Source organism: Lissotriton vulgaris, chromosome 6 (genome assembly GCF_964263255.1).
Source record: "Lissotriton vulgaris chromosome 6, aLisVul1.2, whole genome shotgun sequence".
NCBI classification, from domain to species: domain Eukaryota; kingdom Metazoa; phylum Chordata; class Amphibia; order Caudata; family Salamandridae; genus Lissotriton; species Lissotriton vulgaris.
The window spans coordinates 1,760,618,489-1,760,638,175 of record NC_141694.1 but is presented as its reverse complement, the minus strand read 5'-3'; the positions used below and the strand labels follow the sequence as shown (position 1 = coordinate 1,760,638,175).

The 19,687-nt window shown below is 43.5% G+C and overlaps 1 protein-coding gene across 2 annotated transcripts in view; it reads right to left on the bottom strand.

The window, feature by feature from the left end:
- KIF13B (kinesin family member 13B) overlaps positions 1 to 19,687 on the bottom strand; it is a 698,786-nt gene that overhangs the window by 400,163 nt on the left and 278,936 nt on the right. For both annotated transcript variants that reach the window (XM_086927999.1, XM_086928000.1), the window contains 3 exons: positions 16,827 to 17,007; positions 11,482 to 11,569; positions 7,927 to 8,061 (listed from right to left, as the gene is read on the bottom strand). In XM_086927999.1, the coding sequence (XP_086784125.1) occupies positions 7,927 to 8,061; positions 11,482 to 11,569; positions 16,827 to 17,007 (404 nt within the window). The remainder of the gene's footprint in view (positions 1 to 7,926; positions 8,062 to 11,481; positions 11,570 to 16,826; positions 17,008 to 19,687) is intronic.

Below are 19,687 nucleotides of genomic sequence, written 5' to 3'. Positions count from 1 at the left end.
GGAACTTTTCGGGTGTCAGCACCCTTCGCCCTCCTGCTGCTCCACAAGGTCAGAGGTTTTCGACAAATGTTATCACGCTCCAGGCGCGCCCACCGCACACGTACGCAGAGTGCGTAACTACACGTACTGCGCAAGGCCTTCCGCCATATTGGGAAAATACCAACACACGAGTTCTCACCAACTTGACTCCACAGCTCTTTATGTGGTCAGTTCGGAACACCAGCATACCTTGGCGCGGAGCGTGTAGAACGATGGTCCGTTCAGCCAAAGCCTTTTAAGTGTCTTTATTTGATGATTTAAGTAGCAGGCGGAGCACAGACCCACCGCAACTGCTCTCAGCCTTCAGCTTCTCTCCCAAGAACCTCGGGCTTGGTTGCCGCTCTACGCATCACTCCTAGGTCACAGAAGCAGCTGTGCAGGTGGTTCTATCACCCCTAGGTCACAGAAGCAGCTGTGTAGGTGGTTCTATCACCCCTAGGTCACAGAAGCAGCTGTGTAGGTGGTTCTATCACTCCTAGGTCACAGAAGCAGCTGTGCAGGTGGTTCTATCACTCCTAGGTCACAGAAGCAGCTGTGCAGGTGGTTCTATCACTCCTAGGTCACAGAAGCAGCTGTGCAGGTGGTTCTATCACTCCTAGGTCACAGAAGCAGCTGTGCAGGTGGTTCTATCACTCCTAGGTCACAGAAGCAGCTGTGCAGGTGGTTCTATCACTCCTAGGTCACAGAAGCAGCTGTGCAGGTGGTTCTATCACTCCTAGGTCACAGAAGCAGCTGTGCAGGTGGTTCTATCACCCCTAGGTCACAGAAGCAGCTGTGTAGGTGGTTCTATCACTCCTAGGTCACAGAAGCAGCTGTGCAGGTGGTTCTATCACTCCTAGGTCACAGAAGCAGCTGTGCAGGTGGTTCTATCACTCCTAGGTCACAGAAGCAGCTGTGCAGGTGGTTCTATCACTCCTAGGTCACAGAAGCAGCTGTGCAGGTGGTTCTATCACTCCTAGGTCACAGAAGCAGCTGTGCAGGTGGTTCTATCACTCCTAGGTCACAGAAGCAGCTGTGCAGGTGGTTCCATCACTCCTAGGTCACAGAAGCAGCTGTGCAGGTGGTTTTTCACCTAGGATACCACATCACCTCCCCCTTTATAATAAAATCAAATTGAACTTGTAACCTCTGTACACACTTACCAAACTAAAGAAAACAAGACACTACAAAAACAAAATACGAAACAGACTAAATGTCTAAACCATAAACAAAATATGCATCATTAACAATAACTATACAGTCATGAAACCGAACAGGTCTTTTCTTGACGCGTTGAGGTCGCATATTAGATTCCTCGGGTTACCTCTTCTCCACAGAGATAACACCTGAACCCAGCACAGAGCTGCATTTGAATATCCTATTAAGATGCCAAAATTTATTGTCATCCGTTTTCACCGCATTCTTGAAGATATCTCGCTCTACACGGCCTACTATACTTGGAACTTTTCCCCACTTTTCTTTGGAGATTTAATTTGAATCCAATCACCCACTTGCACTCTTGTTTCTTTAACAGCTTTCTTCCTGTCATACACCACCTTGGACTTTAATTTCATTTTTTCTTCTCTTGCTTCCCAATTTATTAATTCACCAACATGCCCCTACACCATCTCCCTTTTCTCATTGACACAAGCAGGGTTGACTTCAGAACTAGGCATCCTTCCTTTGAGACATCAAAACGAAAACACTCCCGGTGTAGAATGTGGTGTCAGCCTGTATTCTCTCACTTTCTTCCTCAAACGCTCTTCCATGTTAATTTCACACATAAGAGCCTGCTGCAAACTTTCCTTCAACACCTTAATAAAGCGTTCCACAACACCATTAGATTCTGGATGATATAGTACAGCTTTCTTATGTTTCACGCCTCTTGTACTCAAAAATTCTTCTACCACCGCTGAAGTAACCAATCACATCTTTTGATTCAGGAGAACTGACCACTTTTATCTCAGGCCACCGCAAAAACATATCCAAACTTACATACTTATCATGTGAATTTACTTTAACCGGCCAAGTATGTCGAACGCGATTTCCACCCATGGTCCAGAGGCTCGTTCTCCAATGCCCATTGGCTGTGTCCTGCACTTTAGCCCTTTGTCACACCGTGCACTCTCCATGCATTCTCGAACCTCACTTCCTATCATCAAGTCTATCGAGGGCCACCAACAGCATTCTCTCACTCTCTCCTTGGTCTTTGATCTGCATTGTGAGAAGTTGGCCTGGTATATGCTGTTCACTAATTAAAGTGGGCACCTTGCACCAGTCCAAACAACCCTTATTGATGATTAGGTTAAAGACAACCTTTATTGAAAGCTATCGTAGTGGAAGCTATGGAGAGCAGCCTTCAGGGTAAGTCGCGAAGGAATGTAAAGCAGCTTGTTTTACCAGTCTATAACCTCCTGAATGACCAAATGAAAGGAGAACCACACCAGGCATATATAAAATATATGAATTTATTACTAAACACTTTCTACTAACCTCTTTATGAGATTAGAGAACAAATTACACAATATTACAGTACTAGAAAAACAGTAAATAGCACAATGCACAGCGGGCTCCAGGGGGAGACCGAACCATATACTTAGAAAGTGGTATAACAACCACGACTTGACTAGACACAGTGCCTAGAGCATGTAGAATCACTGGAACACCAAGGAACCACCCAAGGTAGTGACACAGGGGAGCCACGGGGGACGCATGTAGTGTGAGAACACAGCCGCAAGCGCCGTACAATCCTATGGGAAAGTCTCAATTGGAATTTTCAAGTTTAAGAACACCTAGGAGAGGACTTTGAGCAAACCCTTTCAGACTTAGAAGTTTCTAAGGCCAGCACTCATGTGAGCACCGGAGTTCTCGTGTTGCCGAATCCAGGGAAGCCATGTGCATAGGTATCAAATGGTGTCTGGAATCTTCGTCGTTTTCAATGGCGAGATGCTGCAAAGTGCTGCTGCCATGAAGAGGAAAGTGTCCGGTGTGATCCAAGCCTGGATCGAAGCTGAGAAGAACTTGAAAGCAGAGGGGACAAAGTCTGGGTCACTTGCCAGTGACCAGGGGCTCAGTAGACGATTGCCCACCGATGTCGGGTGCTTCAGGTGGGAAGAGGTAAAGCTAGACTCTGCAGCCTCGGGGACCGGGAGACGTCGAGGACGACCAAAGTCCACAGGTGAGCTGTCCCACAAAGGATGTTGAGTGCTGGGGAGGGTCAGTGTCCGGATTGAACACCAACAAGCTTTGGCAACTGCAACCCATGCAGTCAGAGAAAAGATGCTTCAGTGAGGACCAGCAAGGTCCTGGGGACTCCCCAAGTGATGGAGACTCAGGGCACGTCTGGAGCAACCAGTTAAGCCCCCTGAAAGTTAAAGTTGCCTTCACAGGGACCCACAGGCCAACAGACCAGGGATCGCAAAGTAACCTCGAGAGGAATCACAAAAAAAAACAACAGTTCACAGAACACTCGTGGAGTGTAGGCCGGTAATCTTCGGTGGAATCACTAATCGGGGTCTGGCATACAAGTAGCCCAAAGCACAGCTTCAGGGGTCGCCGGAAAGCAGATGCTTCTGCAAATGGACACGGTGCCTAGTTCGGGTTGCACGGTCCCCACGAGAGATACTGGTCTCAGGTTTGCTGAGCACACTAGTCGACCTCGGGAACACTTGGAAACCCACTTCCTGTGTTGCAAAAGTCTTCGGAGTCTTCAGGAGCTTCGGAGTTGCAAACCGGCCAGATACTCCTTTGTTGCCTGCTTAGCAGGGCAGTAATTCCTTTACTCCAAGGGAGATTCTTAAGTCATCTAGCACAGTGTAGATCGTCAAACTACTTGGTATCTGTAGCAGAGTTTCGTCCAGGTAAATCTAAAGTCCTGTAGCAAGGGGTGTCTACTTTATACCCAAGGAAGGGGTGGGACAAACTCTGGGGACCCACCATGGTGACAGAGGGGTGGCTACACCCCTATCCTTGGTCCAGTTTTGCATCAGAGCAGAAAATCCCCTGCAACCAGTTTGAGCTGGGCTATGCACAGGGACACCATATGTGCCCCCAGTGCAGACATCAAAGCACTCTTGGAGTGCACCCTCTCAGCCCCAATCCACTAAAACCTGTCTGGGAGGTGGTTACACCTCCCTGTGACAGGAAACCTATTGTCCAGCCTTCCCTTGCTGGAGTTTCATCCAGCAGCAGGGCAGACTCGTGTCTGTGTCTGGCAGCATCCATCTTGTGGTGCCAGGGTCGAGAAAGCTGGTACCGGGTGTACCGGTGCTGTCATATTTCTCCCCCTAGGAGGGTAAAATCATACCTCCCACACCAGTTACTGGTGTGGAGGTATGATTCCAATGTGCTTAACACCAAACACGACAGTTCTCTGTTTAACCGTTTTAAAGTTAGCATTTACCGCAAGGTTATAATGCACTTAAGAGTATATGGTTGGCTGCAACACAGAACAACCCCGGAGAATAGATTCCGAAGGCTGCACCCTGAATCTATCGTTATTTGTTTGTGCCACCAAAGTCTAGGATTCCCTTCTGCCTGCAATTCGTACCAATACTTCTGTTCTGACATTCAAAAAAGAACTTAAGAAAAAGTTACTTACCTTTGATAACAATGTTTCTGGTGGATACTCTACCTGCAGATTCCTCATCTCTGGAATATCCCCAGGCACAAGACTGGAAATTTTACAACAGCTCTTCTATGCCAGTAGGGGGTGTCAGCTACCTCTTTGTGTCAGTTGTGACATCACTGGAGTCACACAGCACTACCCTGGCACCCGCATTTCTGCTCCTCGTCCATTTCTTCCAAGCCCTTCGAGGGAGCAATGCGAACAGATTTGATCGAATATGAACACGCAGCGTAACAGTACTAAATTGGAATCTTATTATAGATGCCCATGACCATACTTCAAAAAAGGGAAGTGGACAGGATCAGTGAGGAATCTGCAGAATCATAAATAGCCATCAGAAAGCTTGTGAAGAAACATAGTAACTTTTCCTCCTGATGCACAGTTCTACCTGCAGATGCACTGGACTTCCCAACATACTATTATGCAGCCCAACTCATGACTATTAATTATTAACTATTATTTCAGCTACAGATATGACCTAACACACAGACTGGAACTGCATCCATGTTTAGTACCAGCACTATTGGCATTTATGCATGGTTCAATAAATCATTCAACATTGCCCCATATTACCAGGGTTAGCCTGGACTGTTGGGAACGGGGCTCTAGAGTAAATAGGCTAGAACAACAAATTCATACAGGAAATTCTACTTTCCAGTTGCTTGGCAGTGTCATAGACAAGCAAGGCAGCACAGACGCCGACGTCAAAGCAAGAATCGGCAAAGCAAGGGCTGCCTTCATTCTGCTAAAGAAGATTTGGAGCTCCAAGGACCTAACGCTGCAAACCATGATTAGGCTTTTTAACACCAACGTAAAAATCAGTCCTTCTGTATGGAGCAGAAACTTTGAGGACAATAGTGCCCACCAACAACAAAGTCCAGAACTTCATCAGCAACTGTGTGAGGAAAATCATCCAAATCCACTGGCCAAACACCATCCACAACAACCACCTATGGCAACAGACTTTCCAATTCCCTGCTTATGAAGAAATCATGAAAAGCTGGTGGGGCTGGATAGGTCACACCCTCCGCAAGCCTGCATCAAAGACCACCAGGCAAGCCCTCCCCTGGAACACTCAATGAAAAAGGATAAGAAAAAGGTCAAGAAACACCTGGCATCGAGGCCTGAGGCTTACTCCAAGGAGAGGAGTTACACCCGGAGTCTGATTGAAAGAAAAGCCCAGGACAGAGATGGCCTATACTCCAAGAGGGGTAGTAGGCATAATCCTCTATTGTAACTTGAGTAAAGCTATGCACACATCTTGAAACGTGCTATACCACCTTCAGATCTAGCTGGCACTATAGAAAACGCAAAAGTTAATGAATAAATAAATAAATAATAAGTAAATGCATAGCATAGACATTTTCATATCAATCCTATGACATTCCTGCTATGAGAAAACAGGCCTCTAAGTGTTAGAACTGTCATTTAATGCATTGAACGCCTCCTGAGAAGCATGGATACTCACATTTGGAAAACAAAAGAGCAGAAATACTCTTAACTTGGGCTTTATAAGTTCCCGTTGGCCATTTAAAGTAATTTCTTACGCAGTGCAGAGTTAATATAAATAATTGCTATTTTTCATGTATTATTTTTCTGCACGCTTGCAGCTCTGCAAGACTTTAAATACCCAATTGTTACTATTATCCAGGTTAGTACTAATCATTTTAACAACCTCAGACCAATGAAACGATGAGCAGAAAAGGCTAAGATTAAAGGCAAGAACTGCAGATTGTATTAACATTTCTGCAGCAGCTGCAATAACCTGTGAACAATTTCACCAGTAAAACCTTTGTGCACAAAAAAAGCAGATATATACAACTAGACATTATGGCATTTGAAATGGAGAGAGCCATAGAAATCCATTTAGAGCCCATACCACAATATTCGGATGTATGACGTTACAACGCATACCATTACAACTACCTACCATTACAACGCGACCATTACAACGCATACCATTACAACGCATAGCGCTTGGAGGTGCTGGATAGTGGTAAGTATAATTTACTATTCCAACTCCAGTCCCCGTGGACACTAGGGAAGGTGTTGGATAGTAAATTAAACGTATTCCCTATCCTAGAGCGCCCCCCAGCGCAATGCGTTGTAATGGTATGCGTTGTAAAAGTTGCGTTGTAATGGTAGGTAGTTGTAAAAGTTGCGTTGTAACAGGTGTATACCCAATATTCAGGCTAATGAAAGAACGACAAGCCTACACCTGTGTACACAGTATTGGAAGATGAGCCATGGCAAAAGTAGTAACCTTAAATAGCCATTTGAGAGTAAATAAGGAGCATTCCTAGAAAGGGGTGGCTTGCATCTATTTTCAAATACACTAAGTGGACCTGTGCAGGGTAATGCCTAGACAGGAGGGTACTGTTTCAAGTATGGGACTGCTGGCACTTCCATTAGGTGGGTGCGGATGCAGGTAGATCAGGGATATTGAACCAGTGGAGCAATGGAAAAACTAACTGAGAAACAAAGTTTGGGATGCTAGAAAGTGAACATATGAGCCACGCCATTAAATTGGGGTTGTGTGGAAAATGGGGCGCACGTTCGTAGGAAGAACGAGAGGAAAAACAAAAATCATGAACACCATAGGGATGCAGCGACTGCAAGAGGCCAGAACGGGAGTGGAGATAGGACAGGCCTGAGGGCCACAAAAGAAGGAAAATAAAAGTAAACTTCAATAGTAAGGACACTAAACAGCGAGTAAAAAACTTAAGAGCAGTGTTATATAACCATATTGTCTGCAGTCAACATTACACTAAGGACTGCGCACCTGCATTGAGGGCCCCAGTGTATTTCTCATTGTACTTGCTTGTGATAGTTCAATTGACCTAGAAATACAGGAAGACTATTATTCGAGAATTTCCAAAGTGATAGGAACAAATGTCATGTGAGATAGCTGCAGGAGAAGGAGGCAAGGTGCTGATTATGACTGATTCGCCATCTTACTGTCAATTCTTACTTATAAAATTCCTTTTGCTTAATTGTTCAAAGGGATTCAAGTATTACAAAACCTACCCTACCTTAGGTGTGTGTCAAACTGGAGAGGGGAGGGAAAGGTGGAGAGAGTTGGGATGGCAACATTCTTCAGAGTGGAGGTTGAAAAATCTCCTAGCTGAGGACATGGACCTTTCCACTGGCGAGAAGTGATATTTACCCTTATATACTAACGCTCCCAACGCTACTAATGGAGTCTCAATTCCCCCTGAATTAATATTTTGCAAGCAATTTTTATTTGGGTACCCAGGACAGTTCCACTAGGCATGACTTACCCCAGACTGGACATCCACCAGAGTGTGCGTAAGGATGATGTTGAAGACGGCGTGAGACCGGCTGCTCTCTTCGTTCATGTTGGTTGCAGCCACTGTTCGCGACTTGTTGCCCTCAGACATCAAAGACTCAATGTCCTAAATAAAGACAACATGCCAATAATTAGATGGACCGAGTGGTTGCTCACTTGCCCATTCTTTAACCTCGACAAGGAGCTCTAGCATGGTGAGAAGATAGATTCCGTAAGTACCCTCACACACGCTGCACCCGAAAGGACTAAAACAATGTTACATCTTTTTAAATAAGCAACAGTCTGGTTCTTCAAGAACCAAGGTAAATGTTTCATTTGAACAATACCACTAGTGAAATACAACCCATTAGAGTTTTCAATGTTTACGTAAAATGAAATTCATAAATTCCTGGATACCAAAATCACAAAGAATCCAGACATTTCTCATTTCATCCTATGGAATAATCATGTGAGTGGACTTGTCTGCAGCTAATAAACCCAATTCTTGCTGTGAAAAGGCCAATTCACATTCTTTGCTGCTCTCGGCAAACGTTCCTTTTATAGGACACTTCAATGTCATCCGTTGGCCAATGTTGGAATGCTTTGAGACGCATCATGACATCTTGTCACTTTATTCAGCAAATTCAACTGCAGATAAGCCCTGCGCAGAGGCCACTGGTAGACTGAACCATCTCAGCACACTCTGCTCCGGGGGGGGGGGGGGGGGGGGGGGGGGGAAATTTCAACAAAACAACTGACAATCTTATCCGTCACACTATCAATCACGAATTCAAATCTATTCAGCTCAAACACCATTCTATTTGCAATAGCTGCCCACTAACAACATCTATCCCCATAGCAATCACTTGTATTTCGAAAGATCAATCCCATTTACAAAATAATAGCCCTTTGCAAGTAGTACACATAGAAACAACATCTACAGTTAGGCTTTCAGTAACGTAAGCAGCGCATGGCAGAACAGTCATGGCTACGTAGTCCCCAAGAGGTACATTTAAATGGTTGTCTCAGTTTGTGTCCAAAACATCTCAAACTTAGTGTTTTTTTTTTAGTTGCATTATGTTTGTAACACCTTATTTTGTGATAAGGATACTCCAAGCATAGCATCCCTCACACACCGCCTTTTCTGTCTATTTCTTTTGTATTGATATATTTAACCAATATACAAATGAACAACTGGACACTATCCAAAGAGTGTGGCCTTTGGTTCACTGACCTCCAGAGACTACACAACATGTCTTTCAGATATGTGCAAAAAGGTGTAAGGAGCAATACTCCAAGTTGCCAGTATAGAGACTTGGCATGGCCCTCCACTGTGCCAAGCTGGTGCTTCCCAAGCAGCATGGCCTTTGCTATGCCCTTCGTCCAGTACCTGGCATTCACTGAACCAGCAGAGCATGCTCTGAGCACAGACTATAACCTTCAACCGCCACATGTGCAGTCCTGCCAACACCAGACACTAAAGGGTTCAGACTATTGCTATGCCCAGTGAGCTTTGAGGGCAGAGATGTGCCCGGAACGCTAGTCTTTGGAGACGTCCTGTACACATCTCACCTGAACCCTAGCAACGCATTGAGAACCCACAGATAACTTCCTCTTACCATTCCCAGTAGACCTGAATGTATGGTATCTCCTCTGGCCATGGCTTGCACTTAATGTTCTTCTCCTTGGACCTACGGAGTACAAGTTGTGGCCTTTGCCACACCCTGCAGCTGATACGTACCCAAAATGGAACTGGCCAGAGGGTAAACCCTTTGACCATACCCTGCATGCAGCCTCCCCACCAGATGTATTCAACCTCAGCCTTGTCCAGTACTTGTCACAGAACATGGCTGACAGCTGCATCCTATGCGAAGTACCTCGCGGTGGGATGCCTGGCTTTCACCTTGTGGATACCCTGTCGGGGTTATCTCACAGGGGAATACCAGGACGGGTTCCCTAAGCAAGCGCCGGGAAACCCTTTGTGGGTAGCTGTGCGCTATATAAGCTCAAATACATTTACATTTACCTCATCCACAGTGGGCGGAGTCTTAGGCTGTAACTAGTGCTTACTGATTTGTGGCTGATCTTCAGCCACCCAGTGCACACTCAGCGGTGACCCCAAAGCCATCTGGACAAAGCCTTAGGTACTCTCATATCATCACCAATGAATGAATGAGCAGGATCCTGTGGAATGGTCTTGTGCATTCATTCATCAATAACTTCTTTTTGGAACTTGAAAGGAAAATGCAACATTTTCTCCATAATTTCCTCCCTTCTGGACCAATCAGCATGCAGCTTTCCAAGTGGACATATTTTGTTTTTGAAAAAGGTTTGTGCTACTTTGCTACATCGAGTCAACAATGACCAAAAATGCATTTTCTTTGGCTGCAAGAATGTACTTGTATCAGGCGCACATTGGCTTATGGGCCTCTGTGCTGTTGTTAATAGTACCAGTGAGAGTTCAGGATCAGAGCAGGGTTATAGGATAAAGGTCTACGTTAATGCCTTTTCAAAAAAAGAGGACTGAGAGAACAAAGGTGTACATTAGCTATAAAGCCTTTGCTTGATTTTTTTATGGGAGGGGTTGGAGGAAGATTGGGGGATGTCAACCTTCTCAATGGCCACAGGAATATTTTCTCAAGATCGATGTCTGCAGCCTTCACAACAGTCCACACACATCATGCAATATCACAAATTGACAGACTAAGAACACTGTTCATCTTCAAACAGCCAATAAAATGTCATGTCAGTTCAGGGGATTTCTCATGCATGAGGAGTTCACTGATAAAAGCCAAAGACCTGCATTACATTATTAAACCGGCTGAACAAAAACTTCGTTTTTACAAAATTTGCAAAAGCACACAGCAGAAACGAGTCTCTGCTTGCATGAAAGATTTAGTGCCAGTCTGCTAAGCATTTTATTTTTTCTCCAGCTTATCTCAGAACTTCCTCTACAAATTAACAAGTCATATTTTGTTACCCTGCCTTCCTGTCCAATCTGTACAAGGCTTACAAGGGTAAACCACAATCGAAATCACTTGTCTTAAGAAGTTCAGTGAAGGTTTGTCAAACAGAATAAAGCAAAAATGTTTTTCCTGTCAACCAAAATAACTTTCCATAACAAGTGTTGTCCCCGCCACTTTAACACACACACACACACACACAAATGCATATAAGTGTGTATTCACCTAGGATTACATTTACCAGCCCTTTTTGGAATCAGAAGAAAAAAACTGTAGAAATTCCCACTTGCTGAAGTTTGGGTTTACAATATCAACATAAAAAATAATGAATGTTAAAACTGCATAATAAACATGACAACTTTTTAAAAGTTAATTTCAGTTCTAATGTCTGGACATTTAAAGGTTGGTTGGTGGCCTTCAATATTTGTCCAAAAGTGTCTGGGCTTCCTTCCTGAAAGCCACGCCATTGATTATTGCACCCAAGGCTGAAGTAACATTATCTACCACGCCAAGTTCCTTTTACCCTTCAAAACTCATGCATGGGTAGTCGAGCATTGCCAATTTGTCACTGCATTAAGTCTTACCTTATAATCAGAAACAGCCAGTTTAGAAAGACCGTCGACATAGGGACCCAAAACCTTGTGTTCTCTGACTTTTAGGGATTGCCGACTCCTAATGAAAAGAAAGAGGTGAAGTCAAATTCCAAGCCAATATGAAACTCCAGAACCTCCACAACCCACCCTAAAACGTAAACCCTGCATTGGGATAAGATTGTGGGTTCCATAAGCTGAAGAGACTTCTCCAATAAGACAAAGATGTCAAGTACCTACCACAATGGATACCCTAAGAACAACCCTGATGTACTCCAGAACAGACTACCTTGAAATTGCCTTATCTTGGTGGATGTGAGGTCAACTGAGAAAAAGAAGTCCCTGCTGCATGGCCACAGATATATCCGTGTTTAATCTATCCTTGCATTATTTTAAGAAAACACAATCAGTCTTTTATGTAAGTTCCCTTTTTATTTTGGACCTACATGTCACCCATCTCTAGTTTCCAGATATTTATATTTAGAAAATGTTGGCACTGTTTTTTAATTAAATATATAGTTTGATGAACCCATGTATTTATAAATCTCCTTAATATAATCATTTTGCTATAATTTACTTTACATAATCTGGAAGATATTCTGCAGCCCCTTAGACATGCTCGCATATTGGAACTCAAGGCAGCTTCTCCAAAGGCAAAATCCATGTGATGTACAGTTAAGTCTTACAAATAATCCCTCAAGCTGCTTGATCTACAGTGAATAAAGTGACCGGCTTTCCAGGAGTTTTTAGAAAATAAAAAGTCGGGTGCCTTTTCAACAACTAGGCGAATATCGGTATGGACCAGGTCTATGGCAGATAACTAAGAACCATTGGCTCCCGGTGGAAAAGAGGATTACGTTTAAGGCCCTCTGCATCGCCTTTAGGGCGCTGCACAATCAGGGTCCTGCCTATCTGATGGCCCACTTTCGTTGGTATACTCCTCCCAGAGTGCTGCGGTCTGCTTCCCATCGGCTATTGGAAGCACCCAAGGCACGTCTCTCCAACTGGGGTGGGAAAATATCCTTCACGAAGACTATGAAAACCTGGCTATTTCAGGCCTAAAGCCATGCAGTGATTAGTTCTCTTTCTTCCGATCCCCCACCTCAGGCTGGAGATTGGATGTCAGCGCCTAGACGCCTTCGGGTATTAGTGCGCTAAATAAATAAATCCTCAGGTCAAGAGATTGATCTCTTGCAACACCAACTTGAGGACCTTTAGATGAGGAAGTAGTAACACTTATTAACTGCCGCACTTAGAAACAGGAGGAAAGTGATAGGAGGCATAATATAAAAAACTACAATTACAATTCACACCGGCCCACACCCTGTACTGTTACCTCCTGTACCTGGAGTGGTATGCAGACCATAAACAGCAATATTTAGAAGCTTTACAGCACCATCCTGCATTCAAAAGTAGGATACTGAATTCCTTGCAGTTATCTATTCAGAGTCCAGCAAACTGGAACTCAGTCTCCACGACTGCTCATTTCATGCAAGGATGCGGGTTCAATTTCCTATTCTGATTTTTAACTTAAAAACAAACATTGAACAACAAGCTCCAAGCAAGTAAACTGTTTTCACACAAAGTATTAATATACTTTCCTTGACTCGGACCATTCAAAAAGTATGGTTAAGAGGTTGACAAAGGAAGGCAGGAATTCCTGGGTTCAGCTGCCAGGAGAAATTTAACAGGAAGAGAAAAAATACAGGCAATAGAGAAGGTGTGACTCAAGAGCAAAGTAGAGAACATGCCTAAAAGGCTAAAGATGAAAACATAATACTCGACTGCAGTGGCAGCCGTATTCCCTGGTTTAAATACATACGTAATTATGTTTTATGGAAAAGTGATTGAGAGCAACTGATGTAATGTGCTCGCATACTTTTTCCAAACTCCCAGCGCGTGCTCCAGGGACGGCGCATTTCCTGATGTCTCATAGGAAAAAAAACAACTGTGAAGAGCTAAAGACTGTTCTAACTTTCACCCGTGCCCACAACCAAAATGGCTGAAGTTTAAGAGCTTTCCACTAACAGATGCCAAAGCACAGTCTGACTGCACCGGGCATCTGCAGCTGAGCCAATGTTCAAGACCAGTCACTTACTGAGGGAAATGGAAAACAGAAACCTGCACTTCAAAAATGACTTATTGAAGGAAAGAAAGCAGGCTAAAGAAGAGCGGAAATACTGTTCATCTTCGTATGAAAGAACCCATATTAAAGAAGGAAAGACAACACCATGAGCCACAAAACACAAACCAGCAAAACACTGCCTTTAGAAAGCTGGCTTCATTTAAGTGCTGCAGACATGAGGGGGTGGGAGGTTGGATCTCTTTTGTAGGAGAGATCAAATTAGTGGCAATATATGCTTTCAAAATTTTTTTATTTAGTGACAGCTGATACATGTCGCCGGCAGGAAAGTGTCAAACACAGACAAGCCACTGAACCACACTGCTCATTAAATGAAGAACACCAGACCATAATCATATTATGTGAATTAAATTGTTAGGTGGCCCTGAAAAGGGAAAGCATTTCCTTCAGTGACTTGTACAGCTACATCAATGATCCTGCTCTAAAAGTGCAGCAGTTTGGGAGAAAATACCACGTCTGCTCCTCTCGACACTTACAGCCCGATTCATGAAACAAAATTGCGCTCGCAAAGGGCCAGATTCTGAGAATCCTTTGGACATGTGTGTGTGTGTAACATCTGTGTGAATTTATATTTCAGGGGTGTTACAGGGTGTCCTTTGGACACCCCTGCACCCTTGAAATCGTAATCTCATTTGCGATTAGCTAATTGCTAATCGCAAATAAGGAATGACTCCCCATTCATTCCTATGGGCCGAATGAATGGGGAGTCATTCCTTATTTGCGATTAGCGAATCGCAAAAAAGGAACCTGTAGGAATCGCAAAAAATATTGCGATTCCTACATGAATCCCGTTTTGCGAGTCTGGAATAGCGATTCCTTATTATCCGATATCTCAGACTCGCAAAACTTCACAATGATGAATCGGGCTGTATGTCCCTGCGAAGCAGGGTCCTGTCATTATCATCCAAGGTGACGGAATGAAGTCTAAGGTATTCGAAGAGGAAATTAGGAGATCATTGATCATGAAACGCAAAGAATAGGACATTGAGTAATGTAACTGGTGTACATGTAAAGCGCTCCAATTTGGTCTTTGGGTTGGGTTAACACTATACAGAAAAATCAGAAAAACAAAGCCTTGGCATAGGGAAAGACATCAGATGCCTATTTTCTGGCTGATTTGTACAAAGTGAAACCAGAAGACCTGGATAAATTGTGGCTTCGAAGCTTAAATTGAGTGATCTTAGGCAAATATTTTATTTCAACAAAACTTTTTTTTCATAATTTTATCTTGTCAGTGGAGTAATATAATGTGATTTATTAATCTCAAAGCTTCACATATTAAAGAAGTAAAATGTTACTTATCCAGTAAGCATCTGTTTATGGCATGTAGTGCTGTAGAGTCACATGCTGTGCATACGTCTGCCATCTAGTGGTGGGTCCGGATGTGTGCAGGTTTATTTTATTCTCAAAGAAGTCTTTCCAATCATGAGGTATTGTGACTCCTCTTGCTGGTAAAGCGCATGGTCATCGTCTCCATTATTAGATTGTTTTCCTGCACAGTGGGTGAGGATGGAATGTTACGCAGGGCGATGTAAAGAGAGATGTCCATGCAAAGAAAGAGGAAAATGAGACAGAAAAAGGATTGCAACGGTCACAGGCGTCCGGGAAGTAGGGACGGTGCATGTGAATCTACAGCACTACATGCCACAAACAGATGCTTACTAGGTAAGTAAAATTCTCTGTTAGAGGCATGTGTGGCTGTAGATACACATGATGTGCATAGACTGTAAAGCAGTCCTCCTGGAAAGTGGTGGCTAGCCTGTGGAAGTTGCAGTAGATTGGAAAAGTGTACAGAAGAACGGCCTGGCCAACATTGGCTAATTGGCGAGGCAGCACATCCACACAATAATGGTTTGTAAAAGTATGCGATGTAAACCAGGTTGCAGCCTTACCAATGTCAGCTATAAAGATGTTCCCAAGACGGACACAGAGGCTCCTTATTTCTGAGTGCAGTGGCTCTTGGAGGAATGAGCAAGGTCCTTTTAGCTTTAGCATATCATGTCTGGATGTATTTTACAATGCATTTTGCAATGCCTGATTTGGATAGAGCCTTCCCTATGTAGAGATTGGAGAAAGCCACAAAAAGCTGTTGTGTTTGCCTAAAGTGTTTAGTTCTGTCAATACAGTACATGAGGGCTAATTTAACAGCCAGTGTGGGAAGCCCATTCCACAACTGAACCAGGTTGAGGGTGAAAAACAAGAAGTTCAATGGATTGATAAAGGTGGAACTGTGAGACCACCTTACGAAGAAATCTGGGGTTGCTGCCAATGACAACCCTATCCCTGTGTTTCTGAAAGTAAGGTTCTTTCAAGGTTAGTGCCTGAAGCTCACTGACATATCTGAATGAAGTGATGGCGACCATAAATACTACCTTCAAAGAGAGAAAAGTGGAGGGGACATGAGTGGAGGGGTGAGAACAGAGGGCCTTTGAGTCTTGTCAATACAATGTTGAAGTTCCATGTCAGTGCTGGTGGAACCAAAGAAGGAATGACTCTTGAGACCCTCCATAAAAGCTTTTATGACTGGAATTCTGAAAAGGGAAATGTGTTGCCTGTTATGAAGGTAAGTGGTTAAAACAACAAAGTGTAGTCGTATGGATGAGGCTAAACCACAAGTTTGCACGTAAAGTAGGTAGCAAACAATATCTTACACTTTGACTGCTAAAGGGTTACTGTGATTTGAATGACAACATTAGACAAATCTCTTCTACTTGGCAGCATAACGGGCATTAGCAGACATGCGTACTTCTTTAAGAATGCTCATGTATTCGGGTGGAAGATTAAAGAACCCATATTCTGATGGCCTGGAAAAAGTCTAGTTTACCTCTTTCTGACTAAATTAGGGATAAAGCTAAGAATTCATACTGCCTTTCTTGTTAGTAATACTATCTCAACCTATGGACATTCACGTTTTCCCTCTTAACAAAATAAATTTCGGCTTTAAAAAAAAAAATGGCAACAAAGCCTATTTTTCAGAGGACTAAATTAGTTATTTGAGGTAAGTCGCTGTGAAAAAACTTAAATGGGGGGGGGTGCATAATAATGGTGAGGCCCACTGATTTGGGTGGGTTAGAGGCAAACCTATTTGAAGATAACTATTTTGAGAATAAACTTGAATAAAGAAACCCCTAACAGTGACTGCATAAGCTAAGCCATGCTCGACTACCGCTCCTTCGTAGCCGCACTCCACTCTTACCCTTTGGGATCCAGGAGGTCCCGGACTTTCTCATTGTAGATCTCCATGAAGGACACTTCCACTTTAAAACTGAGCTCCTCCGTCTCCTTGGTCTGGGTCCTCTCAAAAAGAGTACTGCAGAGCCGAGGGATTAGTCCAGGCTGGTCAGCTGTGCCCATCATTGTGTAGGACTTTCCGGACCCTGAAAAAAGCAATGAACAATGATTAATCACATATCCATAAACAGTATGTGTGAAACTTTTGTACCAGTTGGTTTGAAGAACCACTAGATTTGAATTTCGAAAAATTTCCTTTCACAGAAAGTGGGAGACTGATAGATTACTTTAGTAATAGGTAGGCCTGGGCGGTAAATTCCGTTCCGCTCGCGGAATTTGGGTAATTTCGCGGAGAACGCAGAATATACCAAAATTTTGCGATGTGCGTTTTTGGAGTTTTCTTTGCTTGTTTGCGCTTTCAAAATGTGTGTTCGCGAGATATTCCCCCCCCAAGCATGCAAACAGCGTTCTGGAACAGGAAGAAAGCATCGCGAACGGGCGGAACAAGCAATTCCGCGTGTTCGGATTTTTTACCGTTTCCCTGAGCTTTGATTTGCGAGACTAGGCAAATTGTGCCCACCCCTAGTAATAGGCCTGGAGAACAGTGGGACGGTAGCTTGAGTGTTAAGGCAAGAAGAAGGGAACAAAGTTTTGCACCAGTCCTGATGGAAACAAGCTGAATAAAGAGAGTATTTCAGGCCCCACAACATTCTAATGGGAAGTTTAAAAAAACACTTATGCAGCAGTTGTGGTAAATGCTTTTATGCTATATTAGTCATATAAACTGGACTCATAAAAATAAGAAAAAAAGGGAAGGTTATTGTGCATTAGCTGTCAGAGGCATGCGCTGAATGTTATTTTGTGGTCAATAACACCACAACTTCTTCATCGTATTTCTTTACTAGCTCAATAGAATGAATTAGACCCCACAACAAATGAAATGTAATGGATGGAAACAGGACACCACATACAATTAAGTCAAGACCAAAGTTCCCGAGTACAACACAAAAAATCCGCAAACTATACGGCAGATTGTGACAAACATGGCGAATGCGTAATTATGCCACAGCCACATAATTCACATCATTCTGGCCCAGACTACTGTTTAATGAACATTTTATTCATGAAAGGTAAAACTAAAAAAATCTGAATCAAGCAATGCACATTGATAGCTGAAACTAGAAGAGAACAGCTTCAACACCCCCTCTCTTCTACAGACACAATATGTTCTTAACAGTATGAAGGGTGTTTTTTTCACAAAACAATGTCTTCTTACATACATAATAAAATACTGTTCTCTTCTTTTTACCACAGAGCTCCAAATAGTCTGGCGTTCAGCATTTCACGAACTGGCTTCAAAGGGCATTTCTCTGTGATACCCATTAGGTGTCATACATTTATATACACAGATGCATCAAAAGATCTCCATTTCTCTGAGGAAGGAATGCAGCACGCAGTGTTGTGTGATATACATCTGCAAAAACAACAATTGATGGACAGAATGCAGAACAATGTCATACATTCACCCCAGTACAGAGATCTGGGCCTAAATCCATCATTTTTTTGCACTCCACACCACCCCAGTTCAGACATGGCAATATGCAAATCAGCCTTGACCCTGTGCCTCATGGGAACAGTCCAGCCCGAACTGCCAAGCCATGTCTTCACAAGTGCATCACAAGTCTCTGCATCCAATCAGACATTTACTCTTCCCAATAAAAAGTCAGTGACCCCACAGAGTCCTTGATAAACATGGGGAGACTAGGAGCAGGGGAAGAGGATAGTTAACGCATATTTAATGTTTATGAATGTCGGCAAATAAAGCTTGCTGAGCTTTCCTGTGAAACTGGCTATCAGGAGGATGAAATGTTTCACCCTGTCTCATTTTATTCGCATATACATTTTGCCAACAACCTGCAGAAGACTTTTGGTGAAATCTGCCAACTTTCTCTCTCTTCCTTTCCACCCCAGTACAGTGGGACAAGTTCGCATTTGAATTGTAAACAGTTTTAAAGAATAGTACACATGTAAAAATAGATGCCATTCGATGAGCGTTTTGCTTGCAAGTCAGATTCTTGCAAACCAGATTTTTTGGTAACCCCCTTGCACGAAGGAACATACAGAGATGGGAAGCAGTGATCATGAACCTGCTGCACATCAGAGATTGCAGTTCATAAGTTAAAGCAAGATCTGTTTGGTGTTAACACAACACCCGCCACCCTGCTACCTGCAGGCGGTGCATAAGCTTTTGGACTTATGGTTGTAGCGATTAAACAAAGGGAAAAGTATGTATCGTAGCACTCAATCATTTATACTACAATCAAAATATAACTGAAATGTAACTCAGTTAAGCATTTTTTTTTCACTGTATCGATTTATTAAATGTTGCGGTATACATACTTCAACACACAGTGTAGTACAGTTTCAAGAGGTAGGCATCAGTACAGTTTAGCAGCGATGTATTCCAGGGCCCCTCAACTGCGCCAAAACTGGTGGACAATTAATATCACTAGGAAGTAGGGACCCTTTAATCGCAACCCAAAAAAAAGTAACTAACAAAAAACTACCAATGGAGTCATGGAGGACCTGTGTGCATAACGGGTAGTAGCAGACTAGCACGAGGCGCCATCCGGGTCGCTTGTTGCATCCGTATATGGCAGCCCGCACACACTTGTGTCGGGACACAAGTGAGGCAGGGGGGCTTCGGGCAGGGGAAGGAGAACGCCGGGGCACCGTACAGCAGGCACATATGTAGCAACCACATTGTCGCCCTCCTTCCGAGGCTATAACCAACAGTCCAACATCCGTAACTCAGTTGAGCACTTA